The sequence below is a fragment of the Rhinolophus ferrumequinum genome, chromosome 12, assembly GCF_004115265.2.
Source record: "Rhinolophus ferrumequinum isolate MPI-CBG mRhiFer1 chromosome 12, mRhiFer1_v1.p, whole genome shotgun sequence".
NCBI lineage: Eukaryota > Metazoa > Chordata > Mammalia > Chiroptera > Rhinolophidae > Rhinolophus > Rhinolophus ferrumequinum.
In genome coordinates this window covers 14277415-14297165 of record NC_046295.1, presented here as the reverse complement: position 1 = coordinate 14297165, position 19751 = coordinate 14277415, and the positions used below count along the sequence as shown (strand labels likewise).

Here is a 19751-nt window from a genome sequence, read left to right as displayed (position 1 = left end):
CACGATTCTAGTTGCTGGCTCTCAATAAGACAACGGATGGAGCCAGAGGAATTGCCCAGTATGTTCAAGAATAAACATCTTAGGGCAAAGCAGTCATTTATCACCCCTACATTTCCACACTACGCTCCTCTTTCATTCTGACTGCTCTGAAGTGCCTAACCCAACCATAAACAGCAGTAAAAAGGAAGCTACTCGATTTGAAAGGTGGTATAACTTGTAGACTATTTAAGAACTATGACTATTATAATGCATTAAAATCCAGTATATTGTAGCCAGTAACCAGCATATTGCAAGTAGTAACTAATTCTAGATGACACCAACTTGCTCTTTTCAATCATTTATATTTTAAAAATACTCTCCATTTTAAACAAAAGTGCTGATGTTTCAGATTTACAAAACATAATTAAATGAAGATTTAAAAATAATTCCAGAGACTTACTCACTTTACAAAATAATTCCCTGTGAATTTTATTTGCTATTTAAATATTATAGTGAATATAAAATGGTTCAATTTATATGTGTTAAAATCTCTAAGGCCTATTTCGGAATATCTTATTTTTTAAAAAAATAACTCACCCAAAATTGGAACTGAATAATAACTAACTTAGAACGTATACATCTTCTCCTAACAAACTAGCAGTGACTAGGACCATAGTTCTAGAACACTCACATAGAACCCACTTTTCAGTGTTCCTTAAGTTTGAGAACCTGGATTTTTAAATTTTATCTTCTAAAATGGTAATATTATCTCAACATTGCTTATTTTCTGTAGGGAAATACTTCATTTCCACTGACATCTCCCCCAATATCATTTACTAAAAGCACATTAATTTAAAACTCATAAAGGTATTTATTACAGCAATTCTAAACCATTGCTAAGATTTCCCTAAAGTGTTTGTATTTTTATTCTTTATATATAAAACCTCAATCCTGATTATTTTATTGCACTATTCAACACTTAAATTTCATTATAAACATATTCCTTAGAGCACAATCACCTCGTATTGTGGGCCAAGATAATACCTGTTCTCATTTGTAGTGCTATTTCAGCTATAATAAAGCTTTCCCCGCACATCTCCAAATGCAGACAGCACTCTAATTCCAGGCATCCATATTACCGTGTTTATTTGTTCTTATTAAGCAACTATAACAATCTGTAACATATGTAAATCTTGTCACAAGACCTAACTTTTAAAACACTACAAAATTATAGATGCTAAAGTCTTTAGACTATTTATACATAGTTTTAAATTTACTTATTTGCTTACTTAAGGTGAACCAAAGTGACAGCCCCATCCTTCATCCTTTTAAAAATGAAAATATTTAGAAACTATGCATGCTTTATCTTCATACTTCCTAAGTCTCACTCCTATAAAAATTATGTTAACACTCATTAATTTCAAGTTTCAAAGCAGCGCACTGTCAAAAATGTCTTACAATTACTGCTTTCTTGTTATTTTTAATAGTAAAAAAGTACTACTGCAAAATAAGAGTAAGCAAATAATCTTTTTTTCTGGAATGTAAAGCTTTTTAATTAAAGTATAGTTGACATACAATATCACATTAGTTTCAGGTGTACAACATAGTGAGTTGATATTTATATCCCTTGCAAAGTGATCACCACGAGAAGTTTAGTAACCAATTGTCACTGTACAAAGTTACTGCGATATTATTGACTGTATTCCCTATGCTGTACATTGAACCCCCATGACTTATTTATGTTATATTGTAAGTTTGCACCTCTTAATCCTCTTCACCTTTTTTGCCCATTCTACCCACTGCCCAACCCTCTGGCAACTATCAGTTTGTTCTCTTGATCAATGAGTCTGTCTGTCTTCTTTTGTTTAATTTAGATTCCACAAATAAGTAGAACGATACAATAGCAAACAATAGTTTGAGCAGCAGCAGAGCAAAAGAGTTTGGGAAGAAAAAGATGCATTTGAAAGCTGACCTTACAGGATAAATATAACTTGAACATATAAAGCTGGCAACGTAAGGACACAGTGTAAAACTACAGACATTTAAAAAAAAATTTGTACTTGTGCATAAACATTTACTTGTGCATACACAAGTGTCTACTTCTGTATCTTAAAACATTTAATGCTTTATAAGAAAAATTAACTTATATAGCCTTATTATATGTCATATACAAGGTGTGATCAAAAAATATGGTGACTGTTTAAATAAAATTTATTACAGTAAAAGACACATTGCCATTAATCCCCCTCAAAATATACCCCCTCGCTTCGAACACACTTATCCCAGCATTCTTGCCATTTTCTGAAGCAGTTATGGAAGTCCTCTTTTGTGAATGTCTTTAGTTGCGCTGTCATGGCTGCCTCAATGTCCTGAATCATTTTGACTTTGGGAAGAGCTAGAAGTCACATGGTGCCTAATCCAGTGAGTAAGGTGGATGAGGACACACCGTTATGTTTTTATTTGACAGAAATTGCCATATACCAGAAGTGATATGTGACACGGAGCATTGTCATGATGGAGGATGAAACCGTTTGCCCATTTCATGTTAATGCATTGTTTGTGATCCATGATTTATGGCACACTTTAAAACACACCTTCTCTCAACTGTAGCTCACGCCTGACTGCACTGAACAAGTTGAAACTTGTCACATACTGTTATCAAGGCTCGACACACAGCATTGAAGATCCCTGCCGTTCCGCTGGATGGCACTTGCATTCACCGTATTTTCTGATCACAACAGAAAGGCTCTGTGTCACACATTGCTTTGGGTATGGCAATTTCTGTCAAATAAAAACATTATGGTGTGTCCTCATCCACCTTATTCACCAGATCTGGCACCATGAGACTTCCAGCTCTTCCCCAAAGTCAAAATGACCACGAAACGTCAACATTTTGAATCAACTCAGGACATCGAGGAAGCCACAACAGCGCAGCTAAAGACACTCATGAAAGAGGACTTCCAGAACAGATTCCGAAAGTGGCAAGAATGATGGGATAAGTGTGTCTGAAGCAAGGGAGGAGGTACTTTGATGGGGATTAATGGCAATGTCTTTTACTGTGGTATTTTTTTAATGTAATCATTCACCATATTTTTCGATTACACCTCATACATACACATACCCATACATATACCTCATACTGAAAGTTGTCACTTTATAGTATCTTAGTTCTATTAATGTTACGTCTTTTCTGATAAAAACTATAATAAAAGAGCAGATAGAGGTTGCTGATTAAAGTAATACCAAATTTTTCATGTATTTGTAATAACAGATTTCTTTATTTTGATCTGTTTGAAACTATTTTATTCATCAAACTAGGATAAAAAGGTGAAGGTATATGTGTCAGTTGATAAAACACTGATAAACTGATATAATTGGTTCCAAGGCCAAGTTCTGGCTTTTATATATTTTTCCCTTCAGAGTCTCACTGTATAGACCTTTTTATTTATTTATTTTTTTTTAATTTTTTTCTTTAATTTTATTGGGTAATTAATAAATTTATTGGGTAATTTATTATTGGTAATTTATTGGGTAAATAAAAATATTGGGGAACAGTGTGTTTCTCTAGGGCCCATCAGCTCTAAGTCGTTGTCCTTCAATCTAGTTGTGGAGGGCACAGCTCACTGGCCCATGTGGGAATCGAACCGGCAACCCTGTTGTTCAGAGCTCGCACTCTAACCAATTGAGCCATCCGGCCGCCCCTGTATAGACCTTTTTAATATTAAACATTAAGACAAATGAAGTATTATGTAGTACGCTGAAATATACATTCTATATACAAAAACAGAGTAGCTACACTCAGCTCCAACTAACTTTTTGCCCTCCCAGGAAAAGCTGCTTGATCCGATTTTTCAAGCAACTCAGAAATCCAGATTTTGATGTGATATCACTTGGTTTTCAAATGTTGGGTACCATTTGAACATTTTTTTAAATGTTTAGATCAAACAAAACATCTCAATGGCTCTAGGCAACTGATCTGTAACTTTGGCTTATGTCTATGTTTTAATCAAGTACTTTGAATTAGTTTTCTATTGTCACTGTAACAAATTACCATAAATTTCATGCCTTAAATAACATGAATTTATTCTTACAGTTCTGGAGGGCAGAAGCCCAAACTAAGTCTAAAGGCACAAGAATTAAGGGGTAGACGGTGCTGATTCCGTGGGGAGGCTCCACAGGAGAACCCATATTCTTGTCTTCTCAGCGTCTAAGAGGCCGCCTGCATTCCTTGGGCTGTAGTTCCTCTCTTCATCTTTAAAGCACATGACTTTAAGCTCTGCTTCCAGCATCCCAGCTCTTTCTGCCTTTGTCCTCTTTACCTCCCTCTTATAAGGATTCTTGTGATTATACTGGTACCACCTGGATAATCCAAGATAACCTTCCTATCTCAAGATCCTTAATTTGATCACATTAGCAAAGTCCCATTCTGCCACATAAATTAACACATTATTAATAGGTTCTGGAGATTAGGACATGGACATACATCTCTGTGGGGAGGTCATTATTCTGTGTTCCAGGAGATTTTTGTACACTCTTGAGATTTTTTACATAGATGGTCATGTGCCATGGTATGAATGTCTGTGTCCCCCACAAAGTTCACATATTGAAATCCTAACCCTCAAAGGTGATGGTATTCGTAGATGAGCCTTTTGGGGGGTGAACAGGTCACGCTGGAGTCCTCCTGAATGGGATTAGGGCATGAGTAGTAGGAACTTGATTTCATCCCTTTCATCCATCCCATAATAGATCTAAAGGATACCAAGGACCTAAATGAATTAATTGACAGAGACTATACTCTGAAAACAGAGATCATAAGTCCTGTGGAATATTCATTGAAATTGATGTTTGCTCATAAAACATCAATTAAGCACTCAATGAAAAAGTTAAGGAATCATCCTGATTTTGGAACAGTAAACTATGAGTAAAATGAACAAAAAGAGTCTGGGTAACCTCACTACTCACAAATGTTAAAACTCAACAGCTTTTAGGTTAAAGAGGAATTATAAACGATCTAAAAACTAACAATAAGTAAAACACTAACCAGTTTTATGGGATACGGAGAAAAATTTTAGTATTAAAAATATTACTAACCACAAATAATTAAAATAAGTGATCTAGTTATCTAATTAAGGAAGTTAGAAAGAAAAATAAAATAAGCTTTAAAAAACAAAAGTATACAGGTAATATATCATATTGAATTGTGAAAGCTGAAGGCTGAATGCTTTCTAAGATAGGAAGAAGCAAGAATATCTACTCTCACCATTCCTATTTAATAATGTACTAGAAGTCCTAACAGATCAATAATGCAATTTTTAAAAAAAGCAGTTAAAATCATATAGGTTAGAAAATGTCAAAAAACAAAATTCAACCAAATAAATTTTAACATCTAATAGGCTTTATTAAGTGATTCATGAATCGGGCAGAATCCCACCTAACAAGTAGAATGGGGTTTGGGTATGGATGGGGTTGTGGAAAGATGAAGTTTTATAGGAACATGAGGCAAAGAAGCTATTAGCAAAAGAAAAGAAAGGATTATTTTAGGCCAGGACACCATGTTTTGGAGGGGAAGGAAATGGCAAGAGTTTTATCATGCAATTTGCCTCTTCCTCCTTGGGGGATGGGGGCGAGGGGTGAGGTGATGGACAGGGTCCCTAGACAGATTACCTTACAGGTGCTTGACAAGAAAATTCCAAGCTGGTTGATAAAGATTACATTTCTGGTGAAGATCAAAAGTGCATTTAGGTCAGGTATTAAATCTACGTTTGGTATCACGGGATTTAGCACGTGACGCTATTTGGGGGCTGTGGTTTTCTTTTTTAAACAAGAAAAAAAATAACTGTCCCTATTTGCAGAGGATCTAATGTCTTAATCCACTGGGGCCACTATAATAAGACAGACTGGGTAGCTTATAAACAACACAAACTAATTTCTTTGTTCTGGAGGGGGGAAGTCTGAAATCAGGATGCCAGCATGGTTAGGGCTCTCAGGGTGCAGACTTCTTGTACTCTCACATGGTGGAAGGGGCTCTGAGATCTGCGGGATCTCTTCTGTAAGAGCACCAATCCCAATTTTTACACCTATATTCACAGGTGAGATGGCCTATAGTCCCTCAATCCCCTTTTTTCACACTATTTATGACATTTTGGGTGTTAAAGCTATGCAGAAATCAAAGTAAACTGAAGATTTTTTCATCTTTTCCTAGGCCTGGACTAATTTAAATAACACAGATGTAATCTGTTTGAAAAAAGTAAAAGGTGGTATTTATTGAATGTTTTATTAGCTGCAAACACAGTGCATGTTATTGACTCATGTAAGTCATAATTCAGTTGTGAATCTACCTTGTCATGGTGCTTTTTCAACAGTACATCTTAACTTTCTAATTTCTTCTTTGTTAATGTCTTCAAGTTGTCCTCTTCTGGGGGAAGTCAGTTTGGTTAATTTGCATTTTGATAGAAAACCATCCACTTGATGGTATCAAGTTTATTTATATAATGCTGCATGTGGATTCTCATTATGCTTCTTCCTTCCTAATCTCAATTATAATTGCTCTGTATGGTTTCCTTAACCAGATCCAAGAGGAGTTCATCCAAGTTCTGGTCTTTACAAAGACCAAGTTTATGGACTTACATAAACTTATAAACTTTTTGTTTGTATTTTCTATTTTTTTAATGTTTACCTTTGTTTTTTCTTTTCCCAACTTTCTTTTGATTTGTTATTTATCTAATTCCTTTAAGATGTAAACTAAGTTTCTGGGCTAGTCATGAAGGTTTTATCTCATATATCTAAATCTTTCCTTTAAATTCAACTTGTGGGCCGGCCTGGTGGCTCAGGCAGTTGGAGCTCCGTGCTCCTAACTCCGAAGGCTGCCGGTTCGATTCCCACATGGGCCAGTGGGCTCTCAACCACAAGGTTTCCAGTTCAACTCCTCGAGTCCTGCAAGGGATGGTGGGCAGCGCCCCCTGCAACTAAGATTGAACACGGCACCTTGAGCTGAGCTGCCGCTGAGCTCCCGGATGGCTCAGTTGGTTGGAGCGCATCCTCTCAACCACAAGGTTGCCAGTTCGACTCCCGCAAGGGATGGTGGGCTGTGACCCCTGCAACTAGAAAAACGGCAACTGGACCTGGAGCTGAGCTGTGCCCTCCACAACTAAGATTGAAAGGACAACAACTTGACTTGGAAAAAAAGGCCTGGAAGTACACACGCCCTCCACAACTAAGACTGAAAGGACAACAACTTGACTTAGAGGAAAAAAAGGCCTGGAAGTACACACTATTCCCCAATAAAGTCCTGTTCCCCTTCCCCAATAAAAATCTTTTAAAATAAATAAATAAATAAATTCAACCTGTGAAGCTAACAATCAAACGCAATACAGGACCTCTCATTGGATCCTGGATCAGACTCGAACACTTAATTAATTAAAATAAATAAACCTACTATAGGAGTGCTGATGGTTTCGTGGCTATGTAGAAGACGGTCCGTATTTCTAGGAAGTGCACACTGAATGTTCAGCCCTGAAATGTTCGGGTATCTGCAACTTACCTTTAAACGTTTATGGGCTGAACTATGTCTTCCTCCACCCCAAATTCCTATGTTGAAGCCCTAATCCCAACACCTCAGGATATGACTGTTTTGAAGACAGGGCCTTTACAGAGTTAATTACATTAAAATGAGATCATTATGATGGGCCCTAATCCAATCTGACTGGTGTCCTTTTGAGACTGGGACACAGGGAGAGATGCCAGGGGCGCACACACAGGATGACCACGTGACGAGGCAGCAAGAGGAAGGCCGTCTGCAAGCCAAAGAGAGAACTCAGAAGAAAGCAAGCCTGCCAGTACCTTGATCTTGCACTTCCAATCTCTAAAACTGTGAGAAACTAAATTTGTACTGTTTAAGCCAGCCAATCTGTGGTATTTTGCTACAGCAGTACTAGCAAACTAATACAAATGGCTCTGAGGAGAAAAAGGATAAATATAAAAAGAGAGAGAAAGCAAAAATTGCAAAATACTAATGTTGCTGAATCTAGGTGGAGGGTATATGGTATTACATCATTCTTTCAACTTTCATATAAATTTTAAGTTTTCCAAAATAAAAAAGTTTGGGTGGGAAATTTCACTAGGAAATTCATGTGTGTGTGTGTGTGTGTGTGTGTGTGTGTACATATACATTTGTGCGTGTACACATATATAAATTTACTTTCATATTAGTTTTCTAGGACTGCCATAACAAAATACCATAAGCAGTCTGGCTTAAACAACAGAAATATATTTCTCTCAGTTCTGGAGGCTAGAAGATATAACATGAAATGAAACTGTCCTGTTGAGAGATATTTACCCTAGAGCTTTCCATTAGAAATGAAAAAATACTCAAGATTGCAGGTATATATGTGCTACTTATTTATGCTACTGCCTCTGATAACCTTTTATTTGTGCCACTACGACCTGTAGCCAAACTCTGCAAAGAGAGATACAAGTCAGTCATTGGCAACAACCAAAAATAATTGTTTTAGTCAAAAATCATCAACAGAAGCTAAAATTAGTGGATGCAAGTTTGATGAACCATGGCGGAGCAGACAAATTTAGGAAAAAAATTACCATGTTGCTTCATGATTAGTTAGCATCCCAAACTTTAGACACTGTGTATCATCACAATAATCAAATTATATGTACCTATATGAAACAAAACACATTATTATTGCATCTGTGAAATAAGGCTATTATCCCCAAATACTGATAGATCTGTAGAAGAATTCAGTGAAATAAAGTGTTCTAAGCTACTAAGTGTCCTAAGTAGAGTAAGTACTTAGTAAATAGTGGGTATCACTAGTAGTATATTCCAATTCCAAATGAGAGCTGTGATTCGGCTTCAAGTTGGTGTTGCTGTTGTCTTATATCTCAGTAGTAGTTTAAGAGAATCACCTTAATCCTGAAAGCAATGAACTTTATCCTTACATACACCAAAAGGACCGATCATTACAATTCTACACTGTTGAATTATTTTATATAAATGCAACACAGAACAATCATGATTCTGGAGGTAACAAATCACCAAAGGAATAACAAAGAAATTTTGAAATGAAAGTTTTAACTTACTGACTGACTAAATCAGATCCCATCTTAGAGCCATCCTCTGCCTCCTCTTCCATATCAGAGTCCATACCATTGTCACCTTATAAACGAAATAAACTATTGAAAGCATGCTGATAAATGTCAGAATGACTTAATTTTAATCATTATGCAAAAATTATCGTCTTAATAGTGACGCAGAATATAGAATTTTATAGTTCATAGGTAACTAAAAGCAATGAGAATAAAAAGCAGAAAATAAAAATAATTGTACGATGTCTTTGTACATCTCAAAAATTAATTTTACAGAATTTTTTAAATTTTGTTTTTATTATTTTGTACAAACTCATGCTCTTACCTATATTCTTGGGATGGAAAATATAATATATACATCAAAAAGTGATTAGACTGAAATGATATTCTGATATGTAAACTATATTTCTCTGTACAAACAGAAGTAAAAAATGCTTTTTAATGATTACTCAATAATGAAATTAAATATTCACATCAGAAAAAGAATACCTCAGGATTTATTCTGAATAAAGTATTAACTAAAAAGTTACCAGAATGTACAAATATGTATTCTTACCCTCAAGAATCTTCATGATTTTTTTTTCAGACAGAAGCTCTAACTGTTCTTGGCACAGTTTTTTAATTTCTTCTATTGAACAGTTCTAAAGAAAATGACATTAAAAAATGCATTTATGTAACATAGCACCAATGTAAACCAGACAGCAATCATAAAAAAAAAGTCCAGTTAGCAAAATCTTACAATAAAACAAATTGAAAGCCACATAAATCTTTTCATGAGATGAAATCTGAAAAACTGCCAGTTAACATGTGAACAAAATAATTTACAAGATTTGAGGAGAACTTATAGTCATGTTTATTATGAAAGGACAAACTAAAGAGTAAGTCAGGAGCTCAGATATTAATAACAGCCTACGAGTATTTATGTTCAATAATTCCTCTAAAGTTTTAAGTATCAGCTCCATACATCTTATATATATACAATTTTGGGCTTAACTTGTCCAAGTCCTATTTCCACAGCTCTAAAATTAGAATACCATGCATTCCCTTGAATAATTTTCAGAAATAAACATATGAAAACATTTATAAATTTAATGAAATACAAGCTACTACCAAACATCCTTGTATATTGTTATATAGCAGTATATTCTTTCTTGAAGCACTAGAAAGAATTATTATACCTTTAATTTAATTACTAACACTGCCTGAATTTCATAAAATTATTTCCAAAAGGTCAATAAATTCCTTACCTAAACACAGTAAATTGCCCCAATTTTTTCTTGGCAAATTTTTATATATACAAGACCAGTTATGGTTCTAGAAAATCCTTTGTTTTCTAGTAGCTTGTTTTAGTTGAAGACATCCAATTATAATTTATATTAAGTAAACTGATTGCTACAAAAAAGGTTTTTGTATATTTCTATGTATGTGTATAGCCTGACAACGTAATGAAGTACCTTTAATACATCAGGAAGCATCTTCTGTAACTTCTTCTCTCCGATGATACAGAAACACTGCTGAAGCATTTCTTTTTTGTCTGATATATAGTAACTAACTGGTTTTAACGACACAGTCAGGTCCAATCCACCTTCTTCAAGGTCACTGTGCTCTGCCAAGAATAATTCTTTTTCCAAAGTTGGTAAAAGGTATTTGGTTTCCTAAAATTAAAAAAGAACTACTAAATAATTCTACTTGAAGTATACATAATACATACATAATGTCACGCATTTTCATTTAATAAATTCTTCTTAACTATTTCCATGTTCTTGGTTTGCATAGATCATTTACCTAAAACCATAGGAAAGAGGAAAGAATTCTAATACTAATTCTTCAGTATTCTTTGAACTTACTCTCCACACCACAATTAACTCAACCAACTGATATAAAGTGAAGAAATAATATCTTAGGGCACACAAATATTGAATGAGTTCTTACAATTTTAGACTTCTGAAGAATTAGAATAGTCCTTGGCCATTCACCCAAAAATCTTATGTATGCACTGTCGTTATTCTTAAATTCATATAAAGAAATGGGATAGCAGCAAAAATGTTACAAATCACAAATGTTCTAAAGTATCATTGCTTACTGGGAGCTATTATCACTTTTTAAAACTGTTACATCATTTAATCATATTTAAAGTAGAGAAGTAATTGGAGACATTTATGCCAATTTTACCACCGTCTCCCAAAGCGATGCAGTCTCTCTAAATCTACTGTCATAATCTTGGTTGAAGGTACCCTAACCTTTTGCCTAGATTACCTCAATAGCCACGAAACAGGACTTGCTGCATCTAATCTGAAGTCTCTCCAATCTGTTGTGTTACTAGAATGGATTTTATAAAATGTAAACACAACCTTTTTTACAACTTTTCTAGTACTTCCTATTTATAACCTTCCAATGACTGCCCTTAGGATAGTATGGACTATCTGGCACTTCATGCTTATTCTTTGTGTTTCAAACACAATGACCTTCTTTGAATTAGTGTAATATAACCTGTTCTCCCTTCACCTCATACAGGCAGGGCTTTTGTACATAACTGTTCTTCCGCCTAGGACATTCTTTTTTCCCCAGTTCTCCTACCCCATACACTATACTACCAAGATTAACAAAGTCAGGTATCAATGCAAGAGTCATTTCATCAGGAAAATCTCCCTACAAAAGTATATACAAAAAGTATATACAAAAGTAGATTTCTTTGTTATATTTTCTAATGGAATTGTCTAAAAAGCAGTTTAAAAAGAAGCCAATTTTAAAATATACTATGATAATTAGACTGAAAAAGTACAGAAGGTCAACTCTTATTCTAATAGCTCACAAAATAATTCAAATGTTTGTGAGAATGTAGAGAAACTGTAATTCTCATACAGATAGTAAGAACATAAAATGTACAGCCACTTTTGAAAAGTTTGGCACTTCCTCAAATAGTTACTGTATGCCTCAGCAATTCCATTACTAGATATATGAGGTATGATAAAACAAATACAGTGAATGCTGCTGCCGAGCGCCTTCCAACGGAAAGGCAGGGATCTTCACTCAATACGGGAAGCAGCACATCGAATCTTAGTTAACAGTGTGTGACAAGTTTCCGCTTGTTTGGTGTAGTCAGTTGGGTGTGAGCTACGGTTGAGAGAAGTTGTATTTTAAAGTGTGCTGTAAACCATCCTCCACCATGACAGAACGCTCCGTGTGACACATCGCTTCTGATATACGGCAATTTCTGTCAAATAAAAACATTATGGTGTGTCCTCATCCACCTTATTCACCGGATCTGGCACCACGTGACTTCTGGTTCTTCCCCAAAGTCAAAATGATTCAGAACATGTAAGCAGCCCAACTAAAGACACTCACAAAAGAGGACTTCCAGAACTGTTTCAGAAAGTGGCAAGATCGATGTGGATAAGTGAGTTTGAAGTGAGGAGGAGTATTTTGAGGGGGATTAATGGCAATGTGTCTTTTACTGTAATGAATTTTTTTATTTAAACATTCACTGTATTTTTTGATCACACCTCTTATATCTAAGAGAAATGTAACCATAAGCCTGCACAAAAAGTTGTACACAAATGTTCATAGCAGCATTATTCATAATAGCCAAAGGTGGAAGCAATCCAAATGCCCACCAAGTGACAAACTGAAAAACCAAATGGGGTATTATTGAGCCATAAAAAGAAATGAATTTCAGATCTGTGTTACAACATGGATGAACTTTGAGAAAACATGCTAAGTGACAGAAGTCAGTCACAAAAAGACCAGATACTACATGATTCTATTTGTATAAAATGTCCAGAACAAGGAAATCAATAAATTCATAGAGATAGGAAGTAGATTACTGGTCGCCTAGGGAGGGAGCAAGGTTGAAGTGCGTATTAGGGATAACAGCTAAAAGGTACACACAGGGTTTTCTTTTGAAGAGGGTGATGAAAATATTTTAAAAATTGACTGTAGTGATGGTTGCACAACTCTATGAATATACTCAAAACTGAGCTGTATACCTGAAATGGGTGAATTGTATGGTATGTAAATTATATCTCTATAAAGCTATTATCAGTAAGTAAGTAAATAACAGGGAACTCAATACACAACAAATATAATGGCACTTTCAGAATTCTGAGATGTTATCTACATGCCAAATATGCAATTTCTTTTTTTCCTTCACAAATACACTAATTCTCATTAGAAATAGGGTTTAGTTATGTATGCAAATGTTTATAACTTAGGAATACTGGTCTCAGCATTATGATAAACTATTTCAGATAAGAAGGGTGATATACAAAATTGAATCTAGAAGGGGTGGAAAACTGAATAGATCTATAACTATCAAAGAATTCGAAAAAAAGAGTTATGGGACCAAAAAAAAAAAAACAAAACAAAAGAACCTACCCCTAAAAAAAGCTACCAGACTCAGAGAGCTGTATGCTGTATGGTCCAATGGTCAAGTTTTGACAAATCTTGGGGAAAACGTATAAACTTTTCTGAAAGACACCAAAAAAAAAAAAAAAAAAGAAGCAGCAGCAGCAAGGGTTCCCTACTCAATCCACGAAGCTAGCAGAATCTCGACAGGAAAACCAGAGAAGATAACTACAAAAATAAAAACCATAAGCTGATTTAACTTAGGAACATAGACACAAAAAATACTGAATTCCAGCCAAATACAACCAAACCAACGAACCAAATAGGATCTGTCTCAAGACTGCAAAGAAGTTCAGTATCCATTAATTTTATCAATAAAATTATATTATCTGACTACAAGAGGAAAACTATTAATATGTGATCATCCCAACAGAATGCTATAAAAGAATTTGGTATAATCCTTATCAAACTAGGAATTTTAGAAATTTCCTTAACCTGATCAAAGATATCTTTCAGAATCTGTAGTAAGTATGTTATTGGTAGAACCCTAGAAATGTTCCCACTAAAAAAAAAGGATTAGGAAAAGAATGCCTACTATCACTGCTTTTCTTGAAAACGACACAAAAATATCAGACAATGCCAAAAGAACAGAAAATGAGAAAAAGAGCGCTGAAAAAGAGGTGACAAAACTGTCACTGTTAGAAGACATTTTTTCAGAGTCAACTTTAATTAAATAATTAATAGTATGGCTAGAAACAAGAAAATGCATAAAAATAAATGGCCTTCTATGCTTCCACAATTCCCAATTTGAAGATGTAATGTTAAAAAATATTAGAAGAAAATGCAAAATAGTTCATAATCCTGGATTAGAAAGGAACTTTCTAAACAACATACAATCCAAACAGCATCGGAAAATAATACTAGACTTGACCACAACGAAATCAAAAGCTTCGGTACACCGTGGCCAAGGTTACAGAAACATTTACAATATACTTGACAGAAAGCATTAGATTCAAGACTTCATGTAGAGAGATTCATAACTTATTAGTGAAATGTTGAAAACAATGAAACTGAAAATTAGCAGAGGACAGGTATATCCAATTGACATAAGAAATGAAACGTCAAAAGTATCAAAATGTTCAATCTCACGATTTATCAGGAAATATAAATAAAACAAATGGAACATTAATTTCACCCATTAAACTAACAAAATTTAAAAAATAGATATAGTGAAATTTTTCAGAGATGGGTATTCTTATATACTGTTTGGATTATAAATCAGTAAAGCCTTTTTTGGATTCTAAATCAGTAAAGCCTTCCTACTGATTCTAAATCAGTAAAGCTTTCAAAATATATTAAAAGCATTTGGTTGTACCTACCAAAATTTTTTTAATGAATCAACTTTGACCCAGCAATTTCGCTTCCTAGTCTTCAATCTAAAGTAATTCTTGCACAAGATACATGTACAAGGGTGTCCATTTTCGTATTACCTCTTTAATAACAAGACAACTGAAAATCTAAATATTCATCAATAAAGATACAATACACTATCGTGCAATAACTAAAAAATACGGTACTGCATATATAAAGACACCCCCCTCCCCAATCCCAACAATGCAGCGATATTATCCAATTCAATGGGGATATTATCCAATTCAATGGGGTTAATATCACAACAAAGATTCTGTGGAGAAATTTTAAGTACAGGTACCTGACAAGAATTAACGAAGAGGCGGGGTATCAAACTATTAGTGGGGAAGGAGGCTTAAAAAGAGACTTCCACGCTTTTCCCTTTATTTCTCTGTTGTATAATTTTAATTATGCATTTATGGACTTGTTTTATAATGTATGAAAAGCAAATGATTTTTTTTAAAAACGCCGGTATGTTGGCAGGTCGATGGACCATAAAGAACGTATCTTTTATATAGTGAGACTCGATACAAATCCAGGAGCTAATAACAAACTGCGGGTCTACTTCCTTAACATCTTTGAGCCTGTTTTCTCTTCTTGTAACGTGGAAGAGACTAAAAGGTGAAAAAGATAGGAGAAGGAAAGCGTGGCTTGCAAGGGCACTTCAGGGAGACTAAAGAGACCGCAAGAGTGGAAGGGGCCAAAAGCAAAATGAGTCAGCTATCAGCAAATCGACTTGAACTTGAACTTCAAGACATGGGAGTGTGGGGTTCTCCGGGACTAAGGAACATGGACCTCAAACCCTGGTGGAACTGGAGGATCGCAGCGCTATAGCTAGCCGGCGCCCCCTCCCACCACTCGGCGCCTGCCTTCTTCCGAAAATGCAGTTATCCCAGAGCAGCGAGAAGGGGGCACACACACCTGTTGCAGGGAGCCGGAGACGCAGGAAGATGAGTCAGTGCTCCTCCGCTTCCGGCGCTCGCTGCGCTCCACGCCGCTCCCAACGCCCGTGACACTACCACTGAAGCTGGTGGTCCCACAACAGGTTACGCTCCCGCAGCCGCTGGTGCTCCCGCAGCCGCTGGTGTTTCCACTGCCGCTGCTGGCGAGGGCGGGTGTCAGGTCCGGCGCCGCGAGGGCCGCGGCCGCCTCCTGACTGCTGCGTTTGCGCCTCTTCTCCCGGGAAGACTTCTTCCCCGTCATGATCCTGTGGCTGTTACCATCTGGAGGCAGCCCACCGTCTCAGGAGGGACCTACTGCACGCTCCGGTGGGCGCGGCGGTAGCTGGCGGCGCAGTTTTGCGTCACTTCCGGCCTCGTCGCAGACGGCGCGAGGCGTAAGTGGAGCGGGTCCCGGACCAATAAGGCCCCTTCCACGAACCGGGGAGGTCGGTTTGAATTTGCACAAGGGCTGGCTGGTTGTCTCGTTGGGTTTTCGCTGTTCTTTTTTGTACCTCTACAGAGGCCGGAGGATGGAGCTTTGCAACAGCTCTTTGCCTTATTGATACTGCCATTCTGTCTCGGTCAGTACACAAATGCACAGGTAGAGGTGTACTTACGGATTCTCCAATTTCATTTCTCTTTCAATGTTTGTTTATGACACTAATAGCATTATAACAATAAAGTGAATTTAGGGAAAACTTCATGATCATCATCACCTAGGGAAATTTTTAAAAAACGTATTTTAGGGAATTGTACAGTACAGGGTCTTGTGCTTCCTCGTTTTTCCCCATTTACACTGATTTCTAGGCATGATTCCTGTTTTCTCTCCTGACGACATTTGGCTCTAATATTTCATTGCATTTATGAATTTAAGTAATATTCAAATGCTGTGTGTAGGTTGTTGACATTCTGTCACGTTTCAGAATAATACAGCTATAAACAGCTTAAGAAACAATTGACCTCATTTCTCCTATAGTATTTTGTACCCCAAACGGAAATGGATCAAAGGATATCAACATCTTATTTTTCTTGTTCTATTTAATCGATTCCTTGGAAGAAAGACTGAGCCAAACACTGAAATCTTGTAAAAACTTTGTTCAAATGTATGGTAGCCTTAGATTTTTAACGTGCATTTTTTATTTATAATGTTGAATACTTTTCCATTGGTTGGAACACTTTCCTCATCATCAACTCATCTGTTAATAAGTTTAACAATTTACTGAAATCAATGTGTTAACTTTTATACATTTACATTAATTGTTTATGTTGGTGAGATGGGAGAGGGTAGCAGGGATAAAATTGTTAGCATATCAGTGTTCCTTTTTTATCTTTTTAATGTTCTTTGTGCACTACAGCCACTTTTATTGTTAAAGAAGATGGTAGCCTTGTGTTATCTTTGAAAGGAAAGCTTGATAAGCACTTATTATGTGGCAGACATTTGCTAGACTTTTATATAAATATCTTACTTTGTTCTTCTATTTTTTGAAGACCCAATGTGCATTTGATTATATTGGGGCTGAGGTTAAGCAACTTGTCTTAATTCATTAGCAAGTGGTGAAATGTTATTGAAATGTATGCCTTTTAACTCCAAAGCCAATAGTACTCTTTCACTATTGAAAATTTTAAATGATGTAGAAATAAGCAACCATTTCTTGAATTTATTAGTTCCTTTGAGGACACAAGACTAAAATATGGTTTGAAGGCTTGTCTCCAGCCACTTTCTGCTGTGTATCAAGCTTACATGCCTCCACCAGAACCATAGTTGAAGTGGCTACCACAAATTGGTATTTTTCTCTGTATCAGTATCCAGTTTTGCCAACATCATTTATCAAATACCATTCTCTTCTACGTTGTTTTAATACTGACTTGTTATGTAAAGATTTACCTGACTTATTTTAATTTTTTCACCTGTAGAAATAAGATTACTAACAGTACTTATCCCATAGGGATAGTGACGATAAACTTAGAATGAGTATAAAGTAATTGCTTAATGCATGATATCTTACTAACCTTAATTTGTGTTCTTTACAATGCTACTTAACTGGTTTGCTTCAAATTCAAATGTGAAACGTTGTAGAAACATTGCTATATCATATGCCTTTAAATTTGATGAAAATACCATTGCCATTTGGACATTTTACTTTCCTGATTTATTGCAATGTGTGCAGGAACCCCAAGCTCCAGTTTTAAGCCCCCAGACCTCATTTTAGGCCTAGTACCAACATCAGCCTACCAACTCTGAAGGGTGTTTAGTCAGCTTTCTCCTCTTTAAAGATTCCATTACTCACCGTGTTCGGAAGACTGTTTTCCTCCATGACAGGCACTGTCGTGCGGGGATCCTGCCGACTTCGCCATGTGTCGTGCGGGGCGTCCGGTGGGGTCTCTGCTCCCACTCCCCACATAAGAACGCAGGATATGGTGAGGCCAAAAAGGAACACCCAAGAAACCATAGGTAGGGGAGTCACACCACTATACTCTCACTGGCAGCTGGGTTGGAGACACAGGAACCAGGAGCAACACAATTCTCAACCCTCACTGTGTCGCTTGCAGACTCAGCCACCACCTTCTTGCTAGCCCCCATTTTTCTGCTAGCTTAGCCACGGCACTTATATTCATGGCTAATGGCTCACTGGTTACAGCTGACGGCCAACTAGCCACAGCTGATGGCCATTTGAGCAGTCGATGGCCATTTACTACCTGAGCCAGCACCTTTCTATGTGAGGCCGAGAGCCTGGAAACTGCTTTTTGGGGCTCTGTCCCCACAGGCACCAAAGTGGTTTACTTGTTGCCCTCAGAGTCAAGATCCTGCCTTTCTTAGTACCCCCAGAAAACAAAGCACTCTAATTTTAAACATTAAAACCTGATCATCACTTTGGGAAGCAGACAGATAGGAAATAAAATATGAATGGAAGAAAAACTTTAAAAATATTACCCGTTTCTATTAAGATGATAACTAGAAGCCAATTACACCCAAATATTTTTGTTCTCCTAACATCCTGTAGTTAGGGGAAGGGAACTATCTTTCAGGAAGCTCAGGTATGATGCAATCAAGTAAAAAAAAAAAAAAGTACACATCACCTATGAAGTATTCTTGCCATAATAGCTTAATCTCAATTTCACCAAGTCTCTGGATTTAGCTTTCAGTTCATAGGAAATAGAAGGTATGGCAGGCAGAGTCTAAGAAGGCCCCCAATGATCCCTTTCCTTGGTGTTCACAGCCTTGTGTAATCCACTCTCATTGAGTAACTTGCTTCCAACCAACAGAATACCTTGATATTTAGAGGATGTCATATCTGCTGTTATATTCTGAATTTAGTCCTGCTAGCAGACTCTCCCCTGCTGGCTTTGATGGAGTAGCTTGCTGTGACGGAGAGGTCCACAAGTAAAAGAAAACAAGGGCAGCCTCTGAAGTCCTCATCCAACAATCTGAAAAGAATTGAACACTTAACCACGCAAGTAGCTTGGAAAAGCATCCTTCCCTAGTCAAGCCTTCACATGAGAACCCAGCTGTGGCTGACACCTTGATTGCAGCCTCATGTGAAACAAAGAAGCAGAGGACCCAGTTAAGCTGTGCCAGGATTCCTCACTCACAGAAAACTTGAGATAATAAGTGTGTGTTGTTTTAAGCCACTTAATTTTTGTGGTATTTTATTAAGCAGCACTAGGTTACTAATACAGGAGGGTTATATATAGGAATATATTTTAGAACTATAAAATGGGGTACTTCACATTCTGGACTGCCCTAGACACTTTAAAGTCAATGATTGGATGAATGGATGGATGGATGGATAGAGGAACTGTTCTAGATTGAGACCAGAGACATATAACCAAATAAATACATTGTGAACCTTGATTATTTGGATTAGGCCCTTTAAAACAAGTTATAAAAGGCATTCTGAGGGCAATGAGGACATTTGAATATGGACTGGACACTGAATATTATGAAATTACTAATTTTCTTCAATGCAATATTATGGT

General features: G+C 36.4%; 1 protein-coding gene across 3 annotated transcripts in view; it reads right to left on the bottom strand.

Annotated features, from left to right (window-relative positions):
* The window catches only part of CAAP1 (caspase activity and apoptosis inhibitor 1), a 62474-nt gene extending 46358 nt beyond the window's left edge, over positions 1 to 16116 (bottom strand). For all 3 annotated transcript variants that reach the window (XR_004424711.1, XM_033123636.1, XM_033123635.1), the window contains exons 1-4: positions 15754 to 16116; positions 10533 to 10733; positions 9635 to 9719; positions 9073 to 9148 (exon numbers count right to left, since the gene is read on the bottom strand). Coding sequence is in view for 2 of the 3 variants with exons in the window: in XM_033123636.1 (XP_032979527.1) it covers positions 9073 to 9148; positions 9635 to 9719; positions 10533 to 10733; positions 15754 to 16035 (644 nt within the window). In the remaining variant the exon portion in view is untranslated. The remainder of the gene's footprint in view (positions 1 to 9072; positions 9149 to 9634; positions 9720 to 10532; positions 10734 to 15753) is intronic.
* Positions 16117 to 19751: the final 3635 nt, after the last annotated feature.